The sequence below is a fragment of the Syngnathus leptorhynchus genome, chromosome 3, assembly GCF_054491065.1.
Source record: "Syngnathus leptorhynchus isolate UIUO chromosome 3, UIUO_Slep, whole genome shotgun sequence".
NCBI lineage: Eukaryota > Metazoa > Chordata > Actinopteri > Syngnathiformes > Syngnathidae > Syngnathus > Syngnathus leptorhynchus.
In genome coordinates this window covers 11289253-11317196 of record NC_141197.1, presented here as the reverse complement: position 1 = coordinate 11317196, position 27944 = coordinate 11289253, and the positions used below count along the sequence as shown (strand labels likewise).

Below are 27944 nucleotides of genomic sequence, written 5' to 3'. Positions count from 1 at the left end.
ATGAACTGAAAACCGGGTGTGGGGAAAATGGGGAAAAGCATCAAAATGGTTGAAAATGTGTTTGGACACTTGTGTTTACAATCGCTAGAGTTTCCCACAGTATTTAGACAAATTTGCCCAAAAAAGAACCCTTGAATATTTCTGAATGTTTACAATCGTTTACCACTGACTTGACGCGAGACATTGATGTGAGAGCGGCAAGCTGCAAACTGAGATAAAATGTTTTACAATATGCTTCACCTTTCTGATTACCATTTTGCAAGTGACACGCTGGTGGAAATTACAACTCACAGAATGAACCTTTTTACACAAGGGGCAGCATTGCGCTGACATGCTGAGATAAGTCAATACAAGCTCTTTCGAGAAATTGCGGTTTACTCCAGCTGGGTTGTTTTTCATTCTCTTTTTTTTTTAAACCAGCCAGTCATATGAAGCCTTTTTTTTTCTTTTTTTAGTAACAGGGTCTTCCTTCGCATTACATTAATACATGTCCATATCTGGGCCCAGAGGATCAATCCACACTGTGTAATCCCCTATAACAGGCCAGTCCTCCAGAGTTGGCTTGTTCAAAACAGTCCAACAACGGCATGCTGGTGTATGTGCATGCTGTGCATCCACCAGTCAATAATGTGCAGCGAGAGAACGCTGGGAGATCCAGAGGACAAATGAATGTCACGGTCATGTTTGTTCCTCCAACGTGTGCGTGTGTGTACGTGTGTGAGAAGAAGCTGTAAACACAGTGACGGTGTCATTTTCAAGTTGATGTTTTTGCGCAAACATGCACTAGCAAAGCAAAAGAAAACACTCAGTAGTTATACAAAGCAATAGCGCAAAGACCTGGTGAAGGCAATACACTGAATAAAAATATAAACACAAGCTTATGATGTTTTTTTTTTTTTTGGGGGAAAAAAAAGTTCCATGACTTTTTGCACACCATGGAAGAGGTATTAGTGTCATTTTGTAACGAGGGTGTCTGGTTCAATCCCAGACAGCTCACAGGTTCACTATCATTGCATGTTTGCTTTAAACTAAAATTACCAATGTACAATGCATATAAAAAAAAAATCTACACATCATCGTTCAAATGTCATTTTTTTTGTCATATAACCAATGAGGCATGATAAATCTTTTCATTTAATAATAGTATTATTATTATTATTATTATTATTATTATTATTAATCAGTGCTTCGTGCCATCCAGTAAATGCTCCCATCATCATCGCCAATAATAATCATAATAATGATAATAAGAGCCACTTCAAATCATGACAGGTATGTACTGACTCCCTTTTTCAGTTTTAGTTCCCCTGTCAGAAAGTTTCAGGTTTTTTTTTTCTTCTCTAATTCCATTTGACTTGGGCAAGTTATATGTGACATTGATGGTGGAAATTTTTTTTGAAATGATTTAACTTGGGTTTCATTTTTTTATATATACAACCGTAGCATTTGAACAGGGGTGTGCAGACTTTTTATATCCACTGAATCTCAAACATAAACCATTCATATAGGCACAACTCTAAATATAATAATATTACAACTTGGGTTTCTGTTTCTGTGCTTTCAATGAATCAGATTATTGAAACAGTTTACACATCAGTTGGACAAAATAAAGATGTAAAGGTTGAAGGAACGTAAACAACACATAATATTTTAGCCACTTGACAAAGTTACAAAAAACTTGAGCCTGTCACGTCTTGAAGGCAGTAGATAAGAGGCAGTGTCTCAGACGTAGACAATGATAATCCTGACACGTGACAAATCAGAGATTATGGCGGTAATGGTGAATCTCCAAATCATCTGGGAAGTAGCTATAATCACTATTGCGCAAACCACATTTAAGACACCAAAAAGGTGTGCCGCGCTGACCGCAAAAGGTCGTAAACACTGTGCTTACTTGGACAAAAGTCTTGGGACATATGTATCTCATGTTCAACATGCAATTAGGAGTGGTGCTATTGCAGTTCTTCATCATTGCAAGGCATCAGATCTTTTAAAGAAATTCAGTTCAATGTCTTCCACGATATACATGATGCCGCTCAGCCATTTGATCGTCTGACGGTGGAGTATCTCGAATTCCAGAGCAATTGACCTTTTTTCATATACTCCACGGGACAAACAGAACCTTGCAGCATCCCACGATGGCTAATCCATGACGAAACATTAAGAGTATGACCTTTGCGAACCGCACTGAGTGAGAAATTTTAACATGTCACCCTCCCGAAGGTTCAATCAATAATTTCTTCCTGCCCTTGAATGAAGCCAAACACATTCAAGTATATGTGATGACTGATGGTCAGTGTAGCAAGTCCACAATGGAAAATGTCTCGCCTTTCATCGTAGGCCCTTGTGATGAATGTATTATAGCATGATTGCTTGTGTTACTCTTTGAAATTTATTTTTAAGCGATGATACCGGAAGAAATGAAAATAAATGATACTGTAGAATAAGAGGAAGCAATTCACGGGCGGCGAAGATGATCCGTCCTCCGTCTGTGATTAATGGCTGACAGATTGGCTGGCATGCACAAAGCCATGGCAAAGAAATATAATCCTTCAAATGCCGATTCAGCTGGGATGGTTCCATTGCAAAGCCAGAGAGATGTGCTGAATCCACACCGAGCGGAAAAAAATGTAACTCGCAGTCCCGGGTAGACAGTAGGCGTGGAATAAATGATTAACAAGAGTTTTTCTCATCTTTTCCCAGGGGCCAGGCATCCTCTCTTTGTCTCAGTTTGAGGGACAGATGCGGTTGAGGACTTGTTTACTCTGTCGGACTGGTGGCGACCGGGCTGAGGATTGGCGTGGGCAAGTCCCTCACTGGACTCATAGGGGGGATGGCCTTATGGCTGTAGTACTCCACAACTTGCTTGGGCACCTCTGCCAGGACACATTTGGCCAAGGCTGCCGGTGAAGCCTGTAATACAAACAGCGGTGAGAAGTACGGTACTCTAAGTTCATTTATTCCGCTCCTTAACTCCAGCTGGAAACTCTTTCGGGTTTCCAGCCCAAAGGGATTTCACCTGTCAATCATAGCACAGAAGTTGATAGACTGACACCTACCCCCACGCCTGACTTTCCCGCAGCTGAGAGTATAGATGGGAATAGGCTCATCAAAAAGGAAATCTCCATTTTTTTTATGTCATTGCCGTGCCATGCAATGCTTCACCCCCCCCCCCCCCCCCTCCCAGCCCCACCTCCATCCTCGTCTTCTGCCAGCATCTGTATCCATTTATTTTCTTTACTGCTTGTCGTGATGAAGGGTGCGGGGAAACTGGAGCCTATCTCAGTTGATTTTGGGTGAGTAGGCTTGAGGAGTACACCACACATGGATCACCTGTCAATCACAGGACTAGCACTGGAGGTCCTTTTTTCTCACTGCAAGGTTGTACAGGGTCTTATCTCTGAAGGTGTGTCAGAAACGTTCCGGAACTAGTGTCAAAACCGATACACCTCCAAATCCAAATGACAAACGACTTGTTTTCTGCTCAAGCCATTGTGAGCAGCCATGAATGATGGCAGCGCAGTGCTCGTTTTTCTTAAGGCTCATTTCCAAGCTGGCATACTGACATGGTGGTTGGCCAATATTGAACTCCAAGTTTGGGTTTGAAATCTTTTGTGACACCAGTTCAGGAGCTTTTTGAAAACAATTCATATTGCTCCAAAAGTAATGTTGTTTTTAAAGTAGTCATAATAATAATAATAATAATAATAATAATAATAATAATAATAATAATAATGATTTCCACACAAGGCTGTAAGTAAAATGGGTAAAACACCAACAAAAATGTGCCTCTTTACCTGTTCTTATTTGACAACTGCTCTTTGGAGAGTAAAATATTGTGTTATAGGACATGGCTGAGAATGTCACATTTACTCATGAATATTGGAACAGAGCTCTTTTATTGTTCATGTGTGTCACTCAAGATAATAAGCTAGATAACGCTCCGCCGGTAAATTGCACTTTTACTGTGACCACTGGCTATACGTAATATTTATAGCCCAAATATACCTCAAGTAGAATATTAAAATATGCTTTTTGATAAGGCTGTGAAGAGAAGCAGTTGGCGCACACCTTAATGGTACTCGCCTGGCATGCAAATGACATTGCTCTCAGTGTTTTTTGCACGACTAATAACTCGGATGCTTTTGACTCTTCTAGTCTGTTTGTTTTTAAAAAGGCACAAATTAGCTCAAAGACTATCAATATTGGTGAAAACCAAATCAACAGTGGATTCGCGTTTCTCTCTACCATCCCCAAAATTTAAAAATAATATAATTCAAGCAACCATCAATGCGGAGTGGTAAAGATGGTGTGTTGACTAGTTGGGTCAATCCTTAGTTTGTTAATAGTTAGAAGGTGGTAAAGTTGTAGATGTGCTTTTTGATACAGAATCCAGATAAGAGCCACAAGAAGAAAATTTGACTTTCATCAAATGCCAAATAAAATCTGTATAAATTGCACAAATGAATAGACAAACAGATTAACTTCTGTGGATAAAACATTTTGTTCTTGACGGAGGTAACTGACCGTTTTGAAGTCCCGGAAGGGCACAAATTGCACGATGTCCCTGAGGACCGGCTCGCCCTTCGGGGAGCGCAAGACACCGTCGTCCCCATCCAAAATCTGCATGTCTGTGAAGTCCGCGTTGCCGACCCCAACGATGATGATGGAGAGAGGCTGGTAGGAGGCTCGCACGATGGCTTCGCGTGTGTCCGCCATATCCGTCACCACGCCATCGGTGAGGATGAGCAGGATGTGGTATCGCTGTTGGAAGATAGAGCGTGTTCATTTAAGTGTTGCCTTCAGGCTCATTACACAGCAGGCAGGATGTGGTTTTGAGTTGTTAACAGCACTTTTTAACCGAGCTCTATCCTTCATTGATTCAACGAAAAAATAGAGACAGATTTTTAGTCCACAGAACAGATTGTAAGCCGAATATTTGATTTGAAAACAAGCAAAAAAAACATGCCCTGAAGGCCACATGATGAAAAGAAGCATTGACTTTGAGTAATTAATGAGATGAATCCTGATGCCTAAAATGAGTTTAACAAGCAGAGTAATCATATAATTGGCCTTTTGTGGCATATAAAATGCCAATAAAAGGGTATGCACCACCGATATGACATTAGTATGTAACAGCAGTCCGAGATAAGAGAACAATACTTGTCTTTTTATAAAGGACTTTTTTTTTTCTCGTCTCCGCTTTAGGCATGATTACTAGAAAGAGTGAGTGAAACCACAGGCTGTTCACTTGAGGGACCCAGCGGGAGGAAATATAACAAAGGCTGCATGCATTTCATCCATATGTATGCAGAGAGACACTCACAGAGGCATCTTTAATGTTGCCGTCGCCAGCTGACAGCTTGGCTATCCTGTTAATGATGGGAGAAACATTGGTAGGGCCATAGAGTTGGATTTTAGGGAGGCAGTTCTGGTAAGCCTCAACCACTCCTTGAATCTCTGATCAAACAAAACAGAAACACAAGCATCGGTCAACAATAAGGAGAAATGATGCAGGGGATAAAGATAGGAATGTGAATGTTTTCTTTTATGACATTTTCAGAAGGGCAAAACCCACAAGTCTTTCCTGGATGTAGAACAACTGATTCAGACAATAAGCAATGGAGCATTATTTGCATAGAGCTATTCAATCTTACCTTCGCATTCATCATCTTCTGGATTGAAATTGATGGCAAAGTCATGAGATACCTGTTTAGAGATATAGTAAATTGAAAATAACTGCATATTTCTTGAACAATATGACAACCTTGTCCATTCTGTAGCAGATGAAAGAGGTATTTGAATGGAACTAATCTCGAGAGCAGCTTCAAAGAACAATTGCCAATAAATTGAGAGACGGTGGTGACCTGTTGGGAGTATTTTGTCATATCAAGAAAATGGATGCATTTTTTTTTAGATCTTTAAATCATTTAATTCACGAGCAATTTTGTTAGATGTGCGTGTTTGTAAAAGATTGTTCTTCAATAATGACTTTTAATCTCATGATTATTTCTTATTGCTCAGCAATGTATCAAAAGAATTATTTGAAATTAAGCCATTTCAAATTGCCAACATACAACACACTCAATTCTTCCTCTGATCCAAAAATGTTTCTTTCCTCAAAAGCAGCATCGGCTGTCAGCCAAACCAAGTAACTCCTCTCCACCTGGCTTGCGTATTTAGAATTTAAATAATTCAAAGCATGAATGTAAAATGCAGCTGGTCCATACAGTACATAGTTGTTGTGAGAATGAATCATCCTTTAGCCACTCTGATGGTGCTTCACTGCACAGCGCACTGGTGTGACTAATACCATCAGCAATAAAGAGGCGTGACAAATGACATCAGTAATGGCCACTTGTTCAGGTGTTCCACTTTGATGTTTTTTTATGAGCCAGCTCTATCCAACAACCTATTGCGGCATATTTCATGTAATTAGTCTCACTTAAGCTTCTACAAGCAAACGTTAATTATTTAACAGTACAAAGTCATAATCATGCTCTGCTGTTTTTTTTGTTGTTTTTTTTACTTACTCTCGGAGTGAATTTAAGCAAGGGGAATGTTGAAAAAAGCCCAAAATCCTACTAATTGTCTCTGTGGGGAAAAGGAACCTGCATTAACAATGATTTCTCTGACTGAAACTGATTGGAAAATCCCCCCCATCAAAAGCACAAACATAAGCAACTATGATGATGAGAACATAACAAAAAAAAAAAAACAAGTTGAACTGAATTCACACCTCCTCATCCTAATACAAATGGAATTGAAGGGGAAACATGAAGCATTAGTTCCGTTTGGGGTAATTGATGATCACTTCAAAATGATAAATTAAGCATTGTAAATTGTTTTTAAGCATGTGAATTAAGATTAAAGCAATCATTGCTTTGAATTGAATGCATTCATCAATTTTTATGAGCTCCGTTGACGCCGGGAATTGTTTTCCTAATGATATGGCTGCCCCTGTACAATAATGTCCAAGCAGGGACTCAGAAGCTCTGAATGTAAGACAGACACACTAACCTCAGAGCTCAGATTTAAATGTTCCCTATTAATGTTATCAGTTCACGCACAAATATACCAACAACGTACATACATCATTTTTTAGCGTGCATCTCCAACCATTCAATCTTTACAAGGGAGAGAAATTACTACTAAAAGCTAAAAGCTGGTTTGTGTTCACTATCGTGTGTGACCCTCGTTTCATGTGATTCCCGGGAGCTGCATCCAATCACGAGAGGCCTGAGGTTGCCCAAGTCCAATTTACTCACAAAGAAATCCTCTTCCACTTATGAGTTCTTGAATGTAATGAATGTGAATTGAACATCGCCACCAAGGGGTCTATTATTCGAGCCAACAAATTATTTTTCTCAGAACTGGTTGATATTCCAACGCAGGGGTTTAATGAATAAAAACAACAACATGATTAGTTTTAAATGTGAAATTGGGATTGCATGACGAATTGTGTTGTCAAATAGTTTTGGAGCAGATCCTGAAAAGGCCCCTGAATATAGTGAGTATGCATTATGGCGCCTGAAGTGAAGGTCAACTTGATGCAAAATGATAAAGGCAAACTCACCTCATAATTTGGAGGGATTCTAGCACCAAACCCCAAGGCTGAAAATCTTTTGTCACTGGAAAGAAAAATAAATAGAAGAAAAGCATATAGAAGAAGCTTTTGTCAGTAATCTCAAACATTTTCATAGTCTTTCCATCTGTTCACATCTTCAAGGTCAAACCTCCTGCTTGTTTGCATTTCATAAATGTTAAAAGCCTGAATTACAATTTGAAATTTCTCCCACGGTCCCCGCAGGCAGCTGCTGCACCTTCTCTTCTCAGATCCCAGCCAGCAGTCTCTCTCCTCTCCATTTTCCTTCGATGATCTTGATAATAATGTGACAATGAGAGCGCATTGTCATGCCGCCAGATAATAATGGCAAGATGAAGACTCACTATACAGTAAGTCTAGCCAAATGACCTGAAGTGATGAATCCAGGGCTCGTCTCAACTGCCACACTGGGTTAACGGTTGTGGTTGCCATTAGCGCACTCATTATTGCCAACTATCAGCCACTAGTTTTGCTGCGATCCAAAATTTGAATGCAGAAATGCAAGCAAGCTTTCACAATAAAAAACACATTTTTGGATATGCACCAAAATACAATTGTCGTTTCTCAATATATTAGGAAAACAAGAAAAAAAAATGGGGAACACACATGAGAATTTTTTTTATTGGGTCTTTTTCTTTCTGCCTACCTGTTCACCCATCTGCTTGACGTTTTTGCTACAATAGCAATTTAGAAATGAAACACCAACTTGGGTTCTAAGAATTGTGTTTTTCTTGTTTTCTGAAAGTATTGAAAAATGACGGTAGGGCACTGGTTAGCACGTCCACCTCACAGTTAAGAGTGTGCGGGTTTGATTCCACCTCTGTGTGAAGTTTGCATGCTCTCCCAGTGCCCGCGTGGGTTTTGTCCGGGCACTCCTCCCACATCCCCAAAACATGCATGATAGACCGATTGAACACTCCAAATTGCCCTTAGGTATGAGTGCGAGTGCGGATATTTGTTCGTCTCTGTGTGCCTTGCGACTGGCTGGCAACCGGTTCAGGGTGTCCCCTGCCGACTGCCCGAAGACTGCTGGGATAGCCTCCGACACCCCGGAACAGAAAAAGGATGCATGGATGCACTTTGTCATCATCTAATAACCATTCCAGATTTTGACAGATGGAGGCTGTTGTAAAAGTTGTAAGTGACATGACACTGAAATTGAGTCATAAAGTGGACTTTTTTCATCCCCGCTGTTTTGGATTTGGTTGGTTGGTCTTTGCTATCTGTCTTGAAAGCCATTTGGCTTGTTTTTATTTCACAGTAAATGCAACCTCTTGCTAATCAATTTTCAATTCTGACGTGTCTAAAATGTCAATGAGAGAAAATATATTCCTCAATTTGCATTTTTTATAATATGGCTTCTTCTTTGTACATGTTCCAAGTGCTCATCAGTTTCATCATTCAGTGATGTGGAAGAGCCCCGTAATCCACGTCAATTTTACCGAATGACAACCTACAAAGTAAATTTGGGAACCAGATTGTCACCAACCATAACAGTATGTTGTTTTTAAATCTGATGATTATACGATAGTATATATGTTTATGTCTACATTCAACACATTTCAATATTCATCCCAAAGTCATTTATTGCAGTCTCCTGATTTAATGAGCTAATCCTTTGGCAACCATCTTAACTATGTCATAATTTCCTCCGCATCTATCGTTGAAAGAATTTAGCTGTTGAAATGCAAATCATGACCAGAGTTTACCTCAAATAACATCAATTTGAATGACATGTTCACTCATTCAAATGATGGCTGGAGAGAAGAAGACTGAAATCATTTGTTCAAGCCAATTACCCTGTTTTCGGAATTGGTCTGCCTTGGTCAAATGACATAGAAGGCTTTGTTTACCAGTGATGATTGGACATCGCTTGGGCTTTTACTACACTGGAATTGAATTTGATTTGTGAAATGTCCCACAGTATAATAGTATGGATATTTTCTGACAGGTGCTGTTTAATTGAGCCAATCTGTATTTCGTTGTGTGAAAAAAGAGAGCAGAGTGGAAAATAAAACTGCCAAATTAGTTTATTGCGCTATGTGCTAGTATTATCATTTGGCAAAATAGCGTAATTTTGGGATATTTTTGAAAAACCTTTTGCAATGTTAGACTCACTCACCCCACCCCCCAATTTATATATAATTATTAAGTTTGTGTTACTTAAACAAGTATTTGTAGTCAAATCAAATATATATTTTGTTGTCATATATTTTGACTCAACTTGTCAGACTTAATTTATGATACCTAAATGAATCGTTGCAAACGGTTACCTCAAACTTTTTTAATTGTACTAACTCGTCAGTATACTTCTGTGGTACCCCATGTAGTACTGTGTGTTACTCCCATGGCAAAAAAAAAAAAAAAGGATTAAAATGCGTGGCTTTCATGACTCCACACCTTTAAAACAGCTGATAAGAACCTGCAGGATTAATTATACACCATTGATGAAATGTTGATTTTTTTTCTTACTGAAAGAAATTTGTTCTCCCAGCGGGGATCGGGGGGGACGGACAAATGAGTCAAGCCGATCAGGCTGTTCCTATTCAGTACAACATATGCACCTCCAAATGTGAGCACACTCACACCCGCATTAACCTTCCAAATATATACATGTTGTATATGAACACACAAATAATACATTTCTATGATACAGTATAGAGTTTTGCAGTGGCCTTGTTTTTTTTGTTGAAATTCCACTTTGTCAGCACGTGGCGCATAACAGCACTCTCAGCAAGGTAAATGAGCCTCTGCCCACACAGACAAAAGCTTGTCATGTTAGCTCCATCGTGCACTCCTCTGCAAGGACTCTAAAAACCCACATCACCTCTATTCACTAAAGGCTAAAAGGTTTGCTTGCCCACATTTTGTACCTCACTATTTCAATTTTGCAAAGAAGGGCTGCCTGCATTTTTCAACGTAACACCCGTTAACACGGAAGATGCTCTTCTGTTTCCATGTAAACACACAAGCAGATAAACAAAATGACAAATTCTCATTCGGTGTCTCCAGCGTTATCTCTGGGATGCTATAATTAGCCAGACTGTACTCCCCTGATATTCAATAGGAAGATCTGCATAAATCAGAATCCAGTCTTAATCCTCATCTGGCTTTGGTTCAACAGATGATGGCGGTCTCACTCTAAAACAGGTCATGTGATAATAAGTAATAGAAATGTGATTGTGTGTTTGATTTGAATACGCATCTGACATCTTTATATTCAACATGGAGCCAGAATAAAAGCAAAGGCATTTACAGGTAAGTATGCTTCTTCTTCAATGATTCAAAATGTTATTCCACTCTCTGGTGTGGTTGTGTCACTTATTATCGTACTGCTGATTGTAATGGTGTGTATGTGTGTGTGTGTGTGTGTGTGTGTGTGTGTGTGTGTGTGTGTGTGTGTGTGTGTGTGTGTGTGTGTGTGTGTGTGTGTGTGTGTGTGCGTGCATGTGTCTGCACGTGTGCATGGTTCAGTGTAATGAGCCCGTGCAAACAAAGCTGATGGGTGCTAGAAAAAAAAAAGTATCACACAGTTATCCACATGCAGAAATAGATTTACATCGGTGCGCTACATGCAAAACAGTGACGCTCCCTGTAAATAGCACAGTATACAGATCGAAATATACGATACCATTTCCATATGATCTCAAACCTTTTTCTAGCATGCAGCCATAAATATTTCTCGAAGACAAAGATGTGAAAATGGCATAGTATTCGTCTTTCTCCTTGTGAAATGCATCTTACTAAATTAGAATATCAAACATTAAATTAATTAATTTCAGTAGTTCCACTCAGAAGTGAGCCTTGAATCAGAAAAACATCTTGATTTTCTTCTTGTTTTGGTTGTAAATTGACTAGATAGAGGAGCCTTGACTGTATAATTTCAATGAGTAAAGTCATGGAAAGTTAATCAAATGGAAATATTCCAAAAAAATACATCTTTAAAAACAAAATCTCGCAGCATCTCCACTGTGGTATTGATCAAACTGTTACAGTTCGTGTTGACCCTCTGCAATTCCGCTAGCCACTTGCTGGTCGTTTCAAGGAGTCATAAAGTTTTTACTGACCAGTATGAGAGAACCATGATGCCGAAATTGTAATGACTCAATCACAGTGTGCATGATGTTAAAAATATGATTGTCTTTACAAAGTGCAAATATTTGTGAAGCTATTAATCACTTAAAGCTTGAACAAATTGGTACCGTATTTCAAGTGTTTATGAAAAGTTGTCCTCTTTCATCTGGCTTAATGTGTTCGTCCAGTCAGCTAGCAGAAATTAAAGCCTTCAATTTTCAATGCCTCCTTATGTAATTAATGCATTTAATTTGCACTTATCATTGGCTACACTGCTCAGCCGCACTTCACGATGGCAACCTTTCCCTTATTTTGTACATTCAACAAACACAGTTTATTGATCTGCAATATGCCACCTAGAATGACATCTTTTGTAGCACAATAACGATCTGATAAGAATTAACATTGCAAAAGAAATTCCACACTAGTAAACAAGAATGAACCATTAAATGTCAGTGAAAGAAAGTTCTAATAAAATGAAATTTAAATGCCAATGGCCAATCTAAAGGGCGAAATGACATTTTTCTCATATATATGCCCAACCCAAATGTAAACACAAGACTGCAAGCAGCGTGTCCAGAATATTATTATTAAACATTTGCGACTCTGCTGGTTGACAGATTAGTTTCCAAGAACCGTGCCAGCAGAGGACAGCGCAAATCTTGTATTTAGAATAAGACATAAAATGTGACTCACTAATCAGATGACAGCATTAACAATAAACACTATTGTATATGCACCACAGTACAAAAAAGGGAGACAAACAAGCAAATGATCAACTGTAAATCATCACTTTGCACTCGCCTCAAAAAAATCCTTCATTCAACCATTCCCAAACATGATTCGGCCAATTGACATTCGAAAATTCGTCCAGGACATCACCAACACAAAAAGTCGCCAAAATATCTTTGAATGGTCTCAATTTTCTCACTAACTCAGTGTCAAATGTGGGCCTCCTTAGCTGAAGTTCTTAATCCCGTGTGCAAAAGGCAACAGGTAGTTATGGAAGTAAATTGTGATTTCTCCTCACAAGGGGATGAGCATTTAATCATTCTCCCTGTCACTATACGACACAAACATAGATAGATGAACAAATATGCATTATTGGAGAAATAATGGCATACAGTTAAGTGACAAAACCGTGACCAACCTGTCGTAATCCTGGCAGATCTCACCCACAGCTATCAGAGCCTTCAGGTACTCGTTTGGCTGATAGGGGTTGATGTAGTGCAAGGAGCAGCTATTCCTGGGATCTCCGTTTGAAGCCGTGAAGTCAATAGCAACCTGTCCAGGTGGAGAATCGTGCAATTTGAAAAATACGGGGTCAACAACACAATTGTTTATTTCAAGAAACCATTATTGTTGGTTCATGTCAGAGATGTATAAATATGCAGAATAAACGATGCGAACGGTGCCAAGTTGTTGCTCTTTATACGCCTACACAGATTGAGCACAAATCTCCCTCCGTTTGGAATCTGGCAAACTTTATGTACCGCGGCGGTGGTCGGTATTAATATTCATTGCTTCAGGAGTCCAAGTGATGATGGAAAAGGCGCATAAGAAAGGGCACCAGTTGAAGGAGGCTCAAATGAATCAATGATGCTGCCTACAGCAAGAACTGCAACCATGCACAGGAAGGGAAAACATGCGAGAGTGTGTACAGAGTAAAAAAAAAAAAAGTTGAACAATTCTGACTTCAAACAAAACACATGGCTTGTGATGCTGCAAGCCTAAAGTTAGCAAAGACAATTAAAATCGCAGTGACAGAAAGGTGAGAAAACAAGCGTTATTTACCGTAAAGTGGATCTGGCATCCTCCCATGATGTAATCTAAGAAGGAGTAAACTCTGTGCAGCTACGAGGGCAAAAAAAAAATTTCATTCAGTGAAAATGAAAAACATGGAGCGGTTGAGTGGCTGCTCGCCATCTGGTTTTAACCATCTGTTTAAGGCAAATGCTGTCATATTGAATCTTGTAGCTCTGTTTTTTGTTGTTGTTTTTTTTAAAGTTTATTTTAATGAGATTTGAAGTCCATTGAGGAATGCATATTTGCATAAAATAGGCACTAAAACTTTGCTTTTTCTCTATTCACACATGCTGAAGATTTTGAGCAGACTGGGTTACTTTTAAATTTGTATGTATTGTATTATATTGTAAAATGGTATAGTTTTGGAGGAGTTGATTACATTTTCAACCCCTGTACTCAAATTGATATTTTATACGCTTCAATGGCATCGCACATATTGCACAACACACGAGAAAATGGAAATTCACACGGGCTGTCGTATAGTTGTCTACCAACATGCAATTTATGCAAGGATGAATTTGATACAATCTTGGGTCAGGTTTTTCATGGCTTGGAAAAGCAAATGTGTCAAATATAAAGTGAAGATTGAGTCTTACCTTGATATCATTTAAAATGACAACACCTGAGTTTTTATAATTCCTTTTTTTCTGTTTATACTTTGGGTTCACGCAATCCCACGTCACCTGAAATATAAAAAGCTTTCACCACTTGTTGAAGCAGATCATTGGGCTGTGAGAGGTTTTAACCTTGAGATGCAAATGTATAATGAAGATGTGACATAACGGTCTCTTCTTCACTGACCTTATTTCCGCTGGAGATTTTCTGCATTTCTCTGAAAGTAGCGTAGAACTCTCCAATGAAATCATGCTTCCCCCTGGAGTCATAATCCCACACTAGGCACTGGAGACATAGACAACACTTCTATTTCTTCTAGTGGGACCCACAAGGCCATGCAATTTTCATCAATCATCTCTTGTCTTGTACTTCTCTTGACCACCACATTTGTTACAGTGGAAAATAAAACGAATGACAAGCACTGAGAGTGATCGAGGTACAATATTAACTTCTATCCATCGATCTTCTATACGTCTTATTCTCAATACAGTTACGGGTGAGCTTAATTGAATGTTTCTTTCATACTTGTTCTTCTCAATTCAGTCCAACACATATCAAGAAAGTCTTACTATCATTTTTATTATTGCATTACGAATGTGTCTGTAGACACTCCACAAGTCACGCCGTTACACAACTGGGGGAAACAAAACACTAACATGAACAATAAAACACATAATTAGATACAGCTATTTAAAAATGCACCTCGACAATGCTAGTCACATTTTTATGCTGCTTTTAATGAATCTGAGTAAGTACTATACAATCTAAACGTGGTACAATTTAAATGAAGATGCAAATCATTAAAAGAAAAGTATGCCATGGTTCATTTTTCTGAGTGCAAACTGAATGAACTATTCATTTATATTAGCTTCTACGTCTTTATGTGAAACTGGTGCATGGTGCAAAAAAAAAAAAAAAGTCATCAGTTTATGAACTATGACTTGAAGCACATGGTCTTTCCACTTTTCTATATTGCACCACCGCCACTAGTTGTTATTCCTCTTTTTCTTTTTCTTCCTCTTTCTAGCTGTATCAAAGCAAAAAAATATCTATGATATGTTTTGAGTTGGCTTACCTTAAGCTTCCTGTCCTCATCACAGCTGCACAGGGATATAAGAGACACTTTGAAAGGCTCCCAAACAGGATTCAGGTTGTTCTTTATAACCTGTATGAGGAGGAAGACAAGATATTTGGCCATGGAATTGTCTGCGGCGGAACCGAGAGCCTGATAGCTTTACCTCAGTTCTGTGAACAAGCTGCTCCGTTTCATCATCGTTGATACGATATATTTCCAAAAATGGGTCAGACTTGCTGAAAAGGTCCTGCAGAGGCAGAAAAAAGGAGACGACTAAAATGAGAGGAGAAAATACAATTGAACCGTGTTGCTGTTAATATTAATCGTGTTCGCACGTAATTTTGTTGCAGTCTTTCCGAAATTCATCATGAGGCTGACACAGAGACATTAGCCAAGAAGGGTAAACTGATGATGGTTTATTTCAACAATCATCTCCATGGCATTTGCAAGCAAATATCATGGGGGGAAGGCTCGTTGAGGTTGATTTATATTCGGTGATTGCGGAGGCAGATGTAATTGTGTCTGTGATTAAAGGTCAGAGAGAAGCAGCAGCGCAAACATTTACTGTGCTGCGAGGTGTTCTCCTCATTTGGAGAAGCGACGCTAAATGATCATCAATGTCAGTGTTTTAACACGAAAGCTTTCCCGTCGCTTTCACACTAGTTCCATACGTGGCCATCGAGCATTCTCTCCACCCAACACACCTTAATGTATTAGATTAGAAAAGCTGACTGGCATTGTTGCACGAGGGCGTTCACACTATACGGAAAGCTCAGGGAGAGATCATTACTTTGGAATTTAACCTGCAAACTATTAACCCTGCTGACATGGGCAGGATGGCTATAAATGATGCACTCTTTTTCCATCCCATCTATATAGTATGTAGAATATGTGTAAGTGCATGTATTGCCTTGTACTCCAAATGAGACGGTTAAGGCTGCATTTCCCGCCACATTAGCCTGATACATCTCCTGAGGGACAAGAGCACGAGGAGCTGCAGCATCCTGTCTTTGTTGTCATGGTGACGGGCAGCCAGCAGCACCGGCAGATCAGACAAGTCCAAATGTAATCTCGGGCTAATTACAACGAGCTGAATGAATGATCAACTGGCACAAGTCATTATGTGTAAATAGGATATTTCATTGTTAATTCCCCTGCACCGGTCAGTGTAATTGCCTGATGACGTGTGTGTCAACAGGTTGGAGTGATTACACACACACACACACACACACACACACACACACACACACACACACAAACACACACACACACACTTAAAAAGAAGAGATCATCAGTTGTTATCAACGGGTGCCAGTGTTGGACAAAAACAAATAATACGCTTAGTAATTCAAGTCGCTACGGGTTTGTCAAATAATCGGACAGGATCGCAAATAGGTTTCATTTGTCTTCTCCAAACAGTTTCTATTCACGCTTTTCCAGATGGATTTGCAATGCACATGTTTTCACATGTCAATTTGGTTCTTCTCCACCATGGAATTGATTTACAATAGTAATGAATGAATTCATCCGGTTAAAAAGTATTGGAAAAAAATATCAATGATATAGCTTGACTAATGTATATGCAGTGGTGCCCTGAGATATAAATTAAACTCGTCCTATGACCACGCTCGTATACTCAAGATGCAGATTGTATTTCCTGATTAAAATAAATGGAAATGCCTCCCCAAGAAAACACAATAATTTTTGTCATGTATATTTAAAAAGAAAATAGTACACCATTTTACAGTTTGTAAAAGTAAAAGTGTTCTTCACAAAAATATAAAAAATATATTGCTATTGTCTACATGTGTTGCTCCATCATTTGTGTCCAATTATAGCTTTCCCTTAAGTTCCCTCTTATGAGTAACCATAAAGGTAGCGGACTTTAAGGTACAGTTATGTGTAATTCTTTTTGTTTTATTAGTTTGACAGTAAACCAGCACAAAGCCTCCTTTTTGGAAAATGGTTTGCCATTTACAAAACTACTGCTTGTAAATCTGGTCACTTGTAACTCAAGGCATAAGCATGGAATGGAAACTATTAAATCCATCATGCTTGAGGAGGATCTAGCTGTAATAACAACATATTGATGGGAGTGGCTACTCGACGAGTGGCTCGGTGGTGCACTGGGTCGCACGTCCGCCTCACAGTTAGGAGGGTGCGGGTTTGATTCCAACCTCTGGCCCTCCCTGTGTGGAGTTTGCATATTCTCCCCGAGCCCGTGTGGGTTTTCTCCGGGCACTCCGGTTTCCTCCCACATCACAAAAACATGCTTGGTAGGCCGATTGAGCACTCCAAATTGCCCCTAGGTGTGAGTGCGAGTGCAGATGGTTGTTCTTCTCTGTGTGCCCTGCGATTGGCTGGCAACCAGTTCAGGGTGTCCCCCGCCTCCTGCCCGATGACGGCTGGGATAGGCTCCAGCACGCCCGCGCCCCCCGTGGGGACAAAGCGGTTCAGAAAATGGATGGATGGATGGGTACTCGACGCTCTCAATTGATGACGGCTTAAGGCAACGGAAGTTTAGTGGCAAAAGAAATCCCTTCCATGCAACATATCCCTTTAGTGCTCAGAAATGGACAGTTTTAATGTTTCTTTTGAGTTTTGACATCTTTTCTGCTGTTGTTGTGTTACTTGTATAGATCTATACTTAATTTGTGAACCTGTTCTTTCACTCTTTGCATTGATAAATATTTGGGGTGTTGTAAAGAACAGTGTCATGTCTTTTTAAACATTCCTTCCCATGGCCCAATTTCAAAACTGTTGTGTGTGTACACAGAAAGAAGATCTTATTAATATGCAGTCCAAGCTTAATATTTAGCATGGCATTTTCAAGGAAGTTGCCTATTATTTGTTTCCGTGCTTACAAACTGAAAAGCTAATATTTGTATATACTGGATAAGTAAATTAGGCAGGCTGTTTCTTTGAAATACCTGCAGAAAATAAGCTCCAGGAGCTTATATAAAGCAAATATCACATGAGGACACGCTTTTGGAGAATTTCTAATCAAGGCTCTCGATCATTGCCCTCATGCACGTGTCAGTTTAGTCCCAGGAGTGGCTGTAAATTGCAGAAGTCTAATTTCCCCAAAATGAAATGTACACTATGATTATTATTTTTTTTGTCCAGTAGTGCTGAGATGCTCCAAGTCAGGCGCATGAAGCTCCTCCAGAGAACATGAAGCACTTTCACAGAATCGCAGTTAAATTGGAAATAAGCTCCTGCTACCTTTTTGATTGAAATATGCCCTCAGCCCCAAAAAAAGCAGAAGAAAAGAATTTTGACAATGTGATGAAGAACAGCTCAGGTCAGCAGTAGGCATCTCTCTGATGTGAAATGACGTGCAATTTAACGTGATCATGCATAGCATCTGTACTGCAATGTTACAATCCTTCACGCTACAGATATTAAAACACAAATGGTGGAGCAACAGATGTAGACAGACGTTAAAAACAATACTCAGTCACAGGGATACATTATTTGTCCTTTGTAATAAATGACGAATATGATTTGTGAAGCTTTCCTTGATGTGTGCATTGTATGGCTTACGCACCTCAATGTCAATTTTGTTTAAACCTTTACACTCAATTTAATTATGTCAATGCTGTGTGTTTCAAAAAGGTACAGTTACAGTGTGCTACTTCTTTTTAATTTCATTAACTAAGGTCATTTGAGTGTCGATACAGAATAACCTAAACCGGTATCTCAAGGCATCAGTTTAATAACGTATTGCTGGCAGATGTCTTCCACTGAATCACATTAGATTGTTGAATGATACATGTTGAACATATAAAAATGTCCTTTGCTCACCTTATCGTCAAGCTTCTTGGCACAGAAGGACAGTTCCACGTAACCGTTGTTGCCGGAAATTTCTTCGGCATGTACCTGACAGAAGATAAGATTTGATTCTATAATATTTCACAAAAAGATATAACATTTCTCAAAAAGATACACATGATCTATGCTTGGAAAGTAAATATAAAATTGTAATTCTTGTTTGGATTGACATGGCACAACCAATGTCATGCGAAATAAACATAATGGTTGTGCCATGTCAATGCAAACAAGAATTACAATTTTTTGTTTTTTGATCCCAATATCTTTTCATATTTCCATCACTAATACACCCACTTTAAAACTTTTCATCTATCATAAACATCACAAGAGGGAACAGTTCACCCAGGACTTGTTACATACAGGGCACCTCAACGAGAATCAATTACAGTCGATATACGTGACTCAACTTGACTTAAAATGAGCCACTATGAAGACTGTTTTGTGGTAGACTGTAGATAGGGAACTTTTTAATTAAACTGTTAATTAAAACTGGTTTGCTGGACACTTAAAACAAGACATGAGAGGACTGAAGGCCTCCGATTTATGAACGTATATATACTGTATGTCTTTTAAATTAAGGGTTGAAGGTACCCCCTCGGAAAAACAAACTTAATGGGCCGTTGCCTAATAGCTGCTGCATTATGGGGACTTGATTTCTGCCTTCCTTGTGAGGTGTTGTGAATTTGACTAAACTAAAAATGACTAAATACCAAAAGTGTATACGTACCACACTCATTACGATTGTGATAAAAGAACATATTTCAGACTTTTTGCCAAATACTACACCTTGCTTTTCATTTGCAGAGAATGCAAAAGACATTCCAGTGCCTACACAATTAGGGTTTAAAAAAAACAAAAAAACATTGAAGCTGCTCATTGTGTAAACAAGCCAACCCTAATAAAAATAAAACATCATAAAAAGTCTCAAATCAATGTGACATTTGGGCCCCATGACAAATGAACGTGTACTTAATCAAGTCTCACGGTTTAGGTTGTTTTAGAAAAACACTTGTGGATTTGTGTGCGTTTATGATTCATAAAATCCTATTCACGCCATTCATAAAGACAGATTTTACTTTTTGTTTTGATTAATTCCTCAAACAACTTAATAGGACCTTCAAAAGTCTCATATATGGAGTCGGAAGAATGATGATATCTACTTTGCGGTTGAAATGGATTGCTACAACTGAGAAAAATGAGTGAGTAGATCTGCAGCAGAAGGTCCTGACAAAGTCATGCAGTTGCAAGTTTAAAGGACTTACTGTGATGGTGGATTTGCCAGCATATTTTCCATACTTGAGGAGAAGTGGCTTCACCATCTTCTTTTGGGCCACAATCTGCAGAAAGTACAGAATGATTGGCTCAGTCGCACATCAAACAACAACGGTCTGTGTGTAATTCACACGTACCTGACCGAGCGTGCACTCCACCCCACCCAAAAAGTCGTCATCACGTGTCCCGATGCTGTGAGTGCCGTGGATGTCGTACACTTCGAATCGTAGCTTTTGAACCTCTTCAAAGTAATAATCCAAGGAGAAAACCTTGGCGAAGACGGGGTGCAAGTTGCTCTTGATCACTTCTGTCCTGTCCAGCTGAGATAAAAAAAAAAACAATTCAACTTTTGCACTCTGCTGACATTTCATTTTCATCAATCATGACTGAATCAATGTCAGAAGACAAAGAGAGCGCTTTTAGTTGACCAAAGGGTCATCATATCTTTGCAATTATATTCTCACAAAAGAGAAACGAATTCAAACAAATGTTCTATTATTGAACTTGACCAATCTTGTCGCACTCGGTCAAGAGGAATATAGGAGAGAAGATTGGAGGATTCTGACATTTAATCTGAGTACACGGACGACATCCGTGTCTGCCTTTGACCTGTCTGACAAGAAAGCCGAGCTCTTTGAGGCCCCATCTGCTCACTCTATAACATTTCTGCCTAAAGATTTCCAAAGTGTGGATGGATGGATGGATGGATAGATGGATGGATGGATGGATGGATGGATGGATGGATGGATGGATGGATGGATGGATGGATGGATGGATGGATGGATGGATGGATGGATGGATGGATGGATGGAGGGATGGATGGATGGATGGATGGATGGATGGAGGGATGGAGGGAGAGAGAGAGATTGCATTAGTTTCATATTAGATATGCCTGAGTACAAAAAACAGCAAGTAGATTTGTTTGTCAACAAGTGACAGAGATTATGTTCAGAAAAAAATCCATAAATATGTGGAGGTTCTTTTTTTTTTAATGCAACTAGTGGAAGCACTTATTATTTCCGAAGAGCAAAGAAATGGGAGTTAAACCACATCTCTCCATCATGTCTTTCCTCACCATCCTGCTTCTGACTTTACCGCCATCTGTATAGACAGATTTGGGATGCATTTGATGAGTCTTTTTGTTGATGACAGTTAATCTAGGCAACAGAGGATGGCTGCTGCCAGAGAATGGGATGTTGTAGGTACGAAGCCTCTGTTACAGACACATCGCTGCCATAGAAAATGAAAGTTCCTTTTCATCAGTTCTCCCCAAAGAGTTTTATCTGGATAGTTTGATCACTATTCTAGCCTTGAAGCCTTTGACACGCAAAAAACACCAGGCTTTCAAACACATTCATTTGCATGGACACATGGAGGTTGTTTTTGTTCATGCATCTGCTGGTTGGCAGCAACTCAAAATGAGAATTTCATTTGGAAATCCAGCAAATAAAAGTGAGTGATCTTTAGTTTTAAAAGTCTACACACACCTGTTCAAACACCAGGTTTTGTGATATTAAAGAAAACTTTATTTGGAGTTAAGTAAAGGCCTTTAAATGGTGGCAGGTGTGTGTTGGCTCTTGTTTAATATGACTCTGAACACAGCCACATTGCACTTATAAGAGGGTGTGTACACTTGTGCAAGCACATTGTTCATTTTTATTTCCCTTCTTGAAAATGTTTCAGTCGAGTTTTACCCACATCGGAAAAAGTTTTGAAAGGATTTTGCTTGGTCTCATTGTCTCAAAATTGTTGTATTTAAGTGTGCCGATTTTTTTAAAATCTATATATCCACTGTAGTTATTCTGAAGTGCTGATGCCATACTGAACTCGGGTCAGCTATCCCATCTGACAAGCCTGTCTCAGATTACAGCCAGAAAAATCCATATCTAGCCATATTGCTGCCTGCCAAGTTTTTTCCCCCATCACTCTATAAAATCATATCTAAATACACCACATTCATATGCAGTGAGTTCAAGTTACAGTTATGTGAGCCAATTTCCCTTAAATTGTTTTTTTTTTTAACATGCCACATAAAAAAAATGATTAACGTGTAACTGAATAACCTCATTGTTTTTGGCATTTGCCCAAGACTTAACAGGGGAAATGACAGACTTGCCTCCTACACTCCGAAGCAGCTTGGGAGCAGTCCAAGAAAATAAACATTCAAGCTGGAGCACAACTCGAGCGCAGTGTACAATAATAAGTCTATTTTGCCACAACAACACGCTTAATAGGATATCGTATAAGAAAAAAAAAACTAAACAGGGTACAACCTGGACTAGAAAAAGAACAAGCAATAATGGAAAATGTTCCATGAAAAATAATGTCTATGTTTTTGGAATATGGGAAGAAGCCCAAGCAGAACACACAAACGCTGAACCAGCCAGCAGTGAGGCAGACATGCTTACTAACATGTTGCTGAGCCAGTGAAAATTGGGATTTTAGTCAGATTCATTTAGTATTTTGAAATATGAATTAAATTGCTGGTTGTTGTTTTTTTGAGTAATGTAAAACAAAGCACTTAAATATATTCAAACAAAAGAGAAAAAAAATAGTCTCTCACCTCTGTCCATTGCCCGTTGGTCTGTACCATGATGATCACGCAAGGGTCTGACTTATTCAGAGTGTCTCGGTCCAGTAGAGCTTTACAAGACACCCGCAGCTCTACTTTGGAGACGCAGGTCGCCGGACCACCGAGACTGGTGGCGGGGGAGGTGGCCTCCTGAATGTCATTCATTCTGGCCTGGGGATGAGAGGAGCAGCCGAGCAGCAAACAAGTAGTAGGAGATGATGTGCTCTGTAACTGTGAGGGATGAGAACAGGAAGCGGTTAGGCAAAGGATGCTGGCAGGAGACAACTGAGCAGAGAGTCTGATTTGATCCCAAGGGGCACTTTTGTGGAACATATTATTTTACCTCTTCTGAGGAATAGGTGGAAGTGGGCTTTTAGCAACTCTAGATTACATGCTTAGATGGATAGAGTCCTAGAGTCACGAGTAGTGTACTTTATTTGGGGTTTGCATTAGTCCAATAATAGATAATTCAATGTAAATCAAGATACTTGGTGTGCGATCAAATTCAATGACGGTTCATTTGAAAAGTGAAGCGATTCGATTCAGTTTGATTCAATGCACTCAGATCTTTTAAAAAAAATTCGTGAAAAAATTCCAATTCAATTGTGTTTCCATTATTGGGTCTGCACAATATATCAGAAAAAAAAAATCATTGCAATAATAGCCTATGAATAGACACATTACAAAGATAAACAATACGTTTCATTTGAATTTGGAAGCTTGTGCCTAACTTTGGCCATTCAGATGCAACTTTAAATGTGCATGGCCATTCAATGGGTGAACAATACCTAGGGGCGTAACACTAAATAACTTACATATATAAAAAATTGCAAGTTATCACAATTGATTAACTAAGAACGAGCCTACTTATTTTATAACACACAAAATGTAGTAATTTCATTGGATAGTAAAATTGTCTTTTTTTTTTAAGTACATTAATTATTGCAGTATTATTGATATAGGAAAATTTATCTGCCCCCTTTCAGACATCATGCAGCCCCAATATGTGTGTGCGTGTGTGAGTGTCATTTGTATCTCAGGGCACCACCATTTAAACATATTATCCATTCAGAAGTGAGTATTCCCAGATGACTTTAAGTGGCAGAGGATGGAAAGGTGGACACCCAGGACTGACACAGGTAAGAGATGCTCTCATTCATTCATGCACAATTTAGCGATACACATTTTGGATTGGAGAAGGAAGCCAAGAGAAATATCACAGGCACATGGAGAACGGGTGTGCACGCATATCATTACTATCTGCTCTCCTTTAAATGTAACACAGCAACAGGTACAGCACTTAAACAGGCTCAATGGCTGCACAATTTTCCACCACAAGTGCACCTGCATAACAGGGACAGTGACCGGAACCAAATTGTAACCCAAAAACTACTCAGATGAGCTTGGCCAAATGCACAATTTAAAACCATCTGCTACATCAACTGAGTTAAACAGAACTTGTTGACTTATGTTTAAAAAAACAAACCAACTCAACATTCATCAGTCTGTACAATATATAGCAGAAAATATTTCTAGTAAAGATAATGAAAGACGTCTACTTACTCTACTTATTTCTCCAGGAGATCAAAGATGTGGGCTTCTCATTCCCTTAGTGAAACACATTTATGTCACTCTTTACTCTTTATTTACTCTTCTGTAGTGCGCCACTTTTTGATGCTCTCCCGTAAAGCGGCAGCTTCATTTGCCTCCCTCATTGGTCGCCACAGTGTGTGGGAAAAAAAAAATGGAGAGAAAGAGAGGGAGACACACAGAGTGTGCAAGAGAGCAAGAGAGGCTGGGCTTGTTCCCTTTCCATCCGATGGCAAGCCAGCATGCTTGGTAAAACAAATGAGTTATGGAAATTGACACTAAATACTCAAATGAAAAGACAGGAGACATTAATGCTGTGACAAAAAAAAACAACAACAAAAAAAAAAACACCACAAATAATTTTTCATCCTCCCTTGATGCAAATCTGTAGGATTGGTTGTTTTTACTCATATGCCAATCAAACTTGCGTCATATTGCTTTTACACCAATCAAATCCAGGCAGATGCCATATATATAATTATGCTGATATAAAATGATGAAATCACATTGTGCAGACAATTAGTTCGGGGGGGGGGGGGGGGGCTTTGAAATGGGGTTATAATACATTAGTGTTATTGCAATGCTAGCAAAAACACTCGCATACAGATTCAGATTGAATGCAAGATGAAGGTAAATCATCAGAATCAGCTTTATTGGCCAGGTTTGTGCATGCCAAATCATTTTTGTAAAAAAGTGACATTAAAACATTTATATTTATAACATAATTCTTGTATTTACTGTTTCGAGATTCCCACTGGACTCTTTAAAGACCAACAGGTGCATCACAGCATTTGTGACATGACCCCTTCCATCATTTAACAGCTTGATGTATTATTTGCAATACACCCACAAATGCATTCTTTTTATGAATGCATCGGCGTCATATTTTATAGAAGAGACCGCTTTTTTTTTTAGATGTTGCTAGGTGAGGTGGGGCTGTAGGCGGCCAAAGAAAAATTAAGAGTATCTTCAAATTGAGACCTAACCACAATATCGAAATGTGTCACTCAAGCCAGCGTGCGGTGCTGAAGAGAAAGCGGAGGCTTAATTGAAAGCACTTTCAAACAAATCCTATTTTCGGTGGCCTTGGCTGACAAACATGTTTGTTTTGTTTGATGTTTCTGCTCCGAAGCGGTCGTCTTGAGTGCAGCGGGCAGCGCCATTAGCTTTATTAGCCAATTAGTCAAATAAAAACATGCTGCTTCTAGAACCCTTTTTATTTTTTATCCTAAAACCATGCTCTTATTTTTTCTTGAATCACAGTTTGGGTTTGTCATGTTTCTTAAAAATCAAAGTGCAAATGTTTTGCAGCAAATTATTGTCATATAGTTTTTTTTTTTTTTTTTATGAATGTTGCAGTGGTATAACCATGTCCGCGACGGATATTTGAACATAAACAGTGGGGCAACACATGTAGACAGAAAATTCAACAATACACAGGAACTGTATACAATCTATTCTGTATCTTCTGCAAAGAACAACCAATATGACTGCGGCTTAATGATGGTTTTGAGCGGTTTATATCTGTATGATAGGTTCCCTGCTCGCCAAGACAAAGTAGGTCTTAAGGCTCAATCATCAGTCTGTCATCTGCTATGTAAACCAAAAGGGACCCCAAGGACATTCATAAGTTATGTCGTGTTTACGTTAGCTCATCTTTTCATCATTTATATTTACAGAGGGGCTTTGCAAGAGGAAGTCCAAATATTTGGAGGAAATGAGGTGAGGCTCTCGAATCTACTAAAGATAATGTCATGTCATTGCTGCAGATAATAAATGAACTATCTTTGTGACTGATTTACCACCATTGTTTATGCTTCACGATTTAAATTGGGATGAAATTAAAGTCAAATATAAAGTCAATACTGTTATTCGAAAAACAAATTGCAGATTCGTGCTCCCAGGTCGGATTTGTAAAAGTGACCTGGGTCGGATTGAAAAAAAAAAATAATGGAATTGAGTCATTCCAGCTGTCATAACAAAAAGGAGAAACTCTGTATGTGCGCACATCTGTATGACCTCTAAAATAGATTGATATTCAAATCAAACCGTGACCTTAACTAAAGGGGGATATGATGTTCAGTATTAAAAAAAAAAAAAAGGAAAAATTAAGTAAAATAAAAGATTTTCAAGAAAAACAGCTATCACATTTTTCTAAAACCAAATATAAGAATATAAAGAAAACTATTATGACCCTGGAACACACAAACACACACGCACAGCTTCCATCGCTGCCTCCTCATTGAGTGAAGCGTCTGCTCGGAGGCGCACACCTGAGCCCCGCAAAAAGGAGACCCATCTGAGACCCTTCGCACGATGTTCTCTGCTCTTACCGATGCCCCGCTCGCATCCTTGTCGCAACCTCATGTGTCTAATGTTGCCTTTGAGTGGCAGCCGCCTGCAGTGACCCCCACGGCATTAAAGGCTAAATATAAACATGAATGTTTGGAACTCATTAAAAGATAGTTGATGCAAACATTTCACATATTGGATGAAAACAGCAGCCAATAAGATGGAGGTAAATTTCTAGGAATCTATTACTAGGCTTGGGTCTCACCAGAACACTATTTGCATCATTTTAACTTTCGACATCATTATCATCATACTCCTGATTTACAAATCTTGACTTTTGAGACACCCGACAGGGGATCGAATTGAATAGAGCAGGACTTAAGTAGGCTCAATGGCTGCACACGATACAAGGATTTCTCATGTCTGCACAGATTGACCATGACTCCACATTTATTGCAAACAGATGAGCCCCAGCTCAGACACACACACACAGACACACACACTACGCATGCATGCATGAGCAAAAGTCCTGCCAGCAGAAGATAATCCTGATTGAACATCCTTTGATAGAGCTCAACATCAACACAAGATGAGATGACAACTCAGACAGAGTGCAGTTTTAAACAAATTAAAAAAATAACAGGAAAAAATTGGCAAGGAGAAAATGCACATAAAATACACGTTGTGCATATAGTTTTGAGAGGCGGGGCTTGGTGGGGAGTCATGTTAACATCAGTGCGTGAATGGCTAGGCGTTAACCGTGGCTAACAGCAGATCCAACTCAGCAATCAACAGGTGGCTGAAAACCTATTTGGTGGCTGTGGCTCATTCCCCACGAGGGGATTTCTGTACTATTATGTAGTATATATGCATCTTGGGGAAAAACAACATTGCATAAAAAACTAGCTACTATCAAGGTTTTCCAGTCTATCATTGCAAGCATAAAGAATGAAATAAAAGATATGACTAGACCAAAGATTAGAACAAATACTGTCTACCTTTTAGTTTTTTCTTGGCTGTAGTTTGCTGGCACTTCCAATTGCTTCTTTGCAAGTTACAAGGATGGAACAGAATGACTCTTGTGCCATCTACTGGCAGCAAACCACTGTTGCAATGAAAGCGCATTGTCTTCCTAGGCTTTCAAATCCACTTTTGTCATTCCATCCATTTATCCTCACGAGGGTCATGGCACAATACTGTACGTTATA

At 39.1% G+C, this 27944-nt stretch overlaps 1 protein-coding gene across 1 annotated transcript; it reads right to left on the bottom strand.

Annotated features, from left to right (window-relative positions):
- Positions 1 to 1040: 1040 nt before the first annotated feature.
- On the bottom strand, positions 1041 to 27930 carry cpne7 (copine VII). The gene is made up of 16 exons (XM_085907375.1): positions 27735 to 27930; positions 22846 to 23085; positions 20420 to 20602; positions 20273 to 20347; positions 18984 to 19058; positions 15340 to 15423; positions 15177 to 15266; positions 14288 to 14386; positions 14083 to 14169; positions 13475 to 13534; positions 12831 to 12964; positions 7577 to 7631; positions 5658 to 5709; positions 5327 to 5460; positions 4528 to 4764; positions 1041 to 2913 (listed from the first exon to the last, which is right to left on the bottom strand). Exons 2-16 carry the CDS (start codon positions 23017 to 23019, stop codon positions 2761 to 2763), a joined length of 1692 nt encoding a protein of 563 aa, XP_085763501.1. The 5' UTR covers positions 23020 to 23085; positions 27735 to 27930; the 3' UTR covers positions 1041 to 2760.
- Positions 27931 to 27944: the final 14 nt, after the last annotated feature.